Source organism: Echinops telfairi, unplaced genomic scaffold (genome assembly GCF_000313985.2).
Source record: "Echinops telfairi isolate 266 unplaced genomic scaffold, ASM31398v2 ScPeMD7_7400;HRSCAF=8409, whole genome shotgun sequence".
NCBI classification, from domain to species: Eukaryota; Metazoa; Chordata; class Mammalia; order Afrosoricida; family Tenrecidae; genus Echinops; species Echinops telfairi.
The window spans coordinates 54,718,932-54,720,240 of record NW_022111300.1 but is presented as its reverse complement, the minus strand read 5'-3'; the positions used below and the strand labels follow the sequence as shown (position 1 = coordinate 54,720,240).

The following is a 1,309-nucleotide window of genomic DNA, read 5'->3' as shown; positions in this document are numbered from 1 at the left end:
TGTCGTTCTTCATGTGGACATCTGGGTACACAGATGTTGGAGCTGAGAGCACGTGGTGGCATCATGAAGGCCATTTATTTCCGTTGTGATTTGCTACCAAAGCACATAATGTGTGCCTACAGTATGAATTAGGTTTGGGGATAGCTTACTTGGAATTTTGGAAACAAATAGACTTTAGCATGTTGGTTCTCTTCCTGCTTTTTTCGGCATCTTCTTCCCCCTCTGATCCTTTAATCTCCCACTGAAAAGAAAGTGTAGTTGCTGAGCAGTAAAAAGTGTTGTGAGGCTGATTGCGACGTTTTGATGTGACTGTTGGAGATGCCTCCCCTCTGACTGTTAGACGTGTGTCCTTCAGCTGATCTCGTCGACACCTGCGTGGAGCAGATGAAGCACATTGGTGCACAGTTGAACCTCGATTCCCTGCGGCCTGCGAAAGCAGCCCTGAGGAAAAAGGTAACTGAGTCAGACTTGGTGGGGTGAGGGAGCGGAAGGTGGAGAGACCACTGCTCCAGGGCTCTCTCTGTGGCCCCCGCCGGCGGCCGTTGTGAGTGTCTAAATCAGAAGAAAGATATACTCAGATACGATAAGGAGATTTCTACCCTGGCCGATTTGGTGGAGGGTTTTATTGTTTGCTGCCTTGTTTTTAATAGGAGTGGGGTGGGGTGGGCTGATTTAGTTCTCACTTGAGTGGGAGGTACTGTATTATCTTTAAAACCCAAGTCAAACCCACTGCCGTCAAGCTGCCTCCTGCTCATAGTGACCCGCAGGACAGAGTAGACCTGTCCCAGAGGATTTCCAAGGCTGCACATCTTTGAGAGTAAAGTGCCACATCTTTCTCGGGTGGACCCCTCGTGAGTTTGAACCGCTGACCTTTTGGTTACTAACCGAGGGCCTACCCACTACCTCTGGGGCTTCTTTGGAGCAGACCAATTGACACGTCATCTCGAGCTTCATCAGACATTATCTAGTGGCTGTGCATCACACATCCCAAGAATATTAGCTCTACTCGACAACTACCTTGGATGCCGGTGCCACCCTCTCATCCCACAGCACCGACAGGGTGCAGGGCGGATCCGCTGTTCTCTCCCAGCTCCCAGTGCCTCACCCTTCCCTTCTGCATCCATGGGCCTTGTCTCTCCTGAGCCTTTTGGCTGCGATTTCACCAGTCTGAGGGAGCTTCAAAAAGTTCGTGGAAAATGAAATGAAAAGGTAATGGGATTTTCCCATGTACTCTCTGAATCCCCTATATGAGAGAAGCTACTGAGGGAGCTAGCTAACAAACTCCATTCTTGGGAAAGGCCGCTTTCTA

General features: G+C 49.7%; 1 protein-coding gene across 1 annotated transcript in view; it reads left to right on the top strand.

Moving 5' to 3' along the window:
* RTTN (rotatin) overlaps positions 1-1,309 on the top strand; it is a 96,729-nt gene that overhangs the window by 88,892 nt on the left and 6,528 nt on the right. Inside the window, exon 40 of the mRNA XM_045296076.1 lies at positions 356-476. Coding sequence (XP_045152011.1) covers positions 356-476 — 121 coding nt within the window. The remainder of the gene's footprint in view (positions 1-355; positions 477-1,309) is intronic.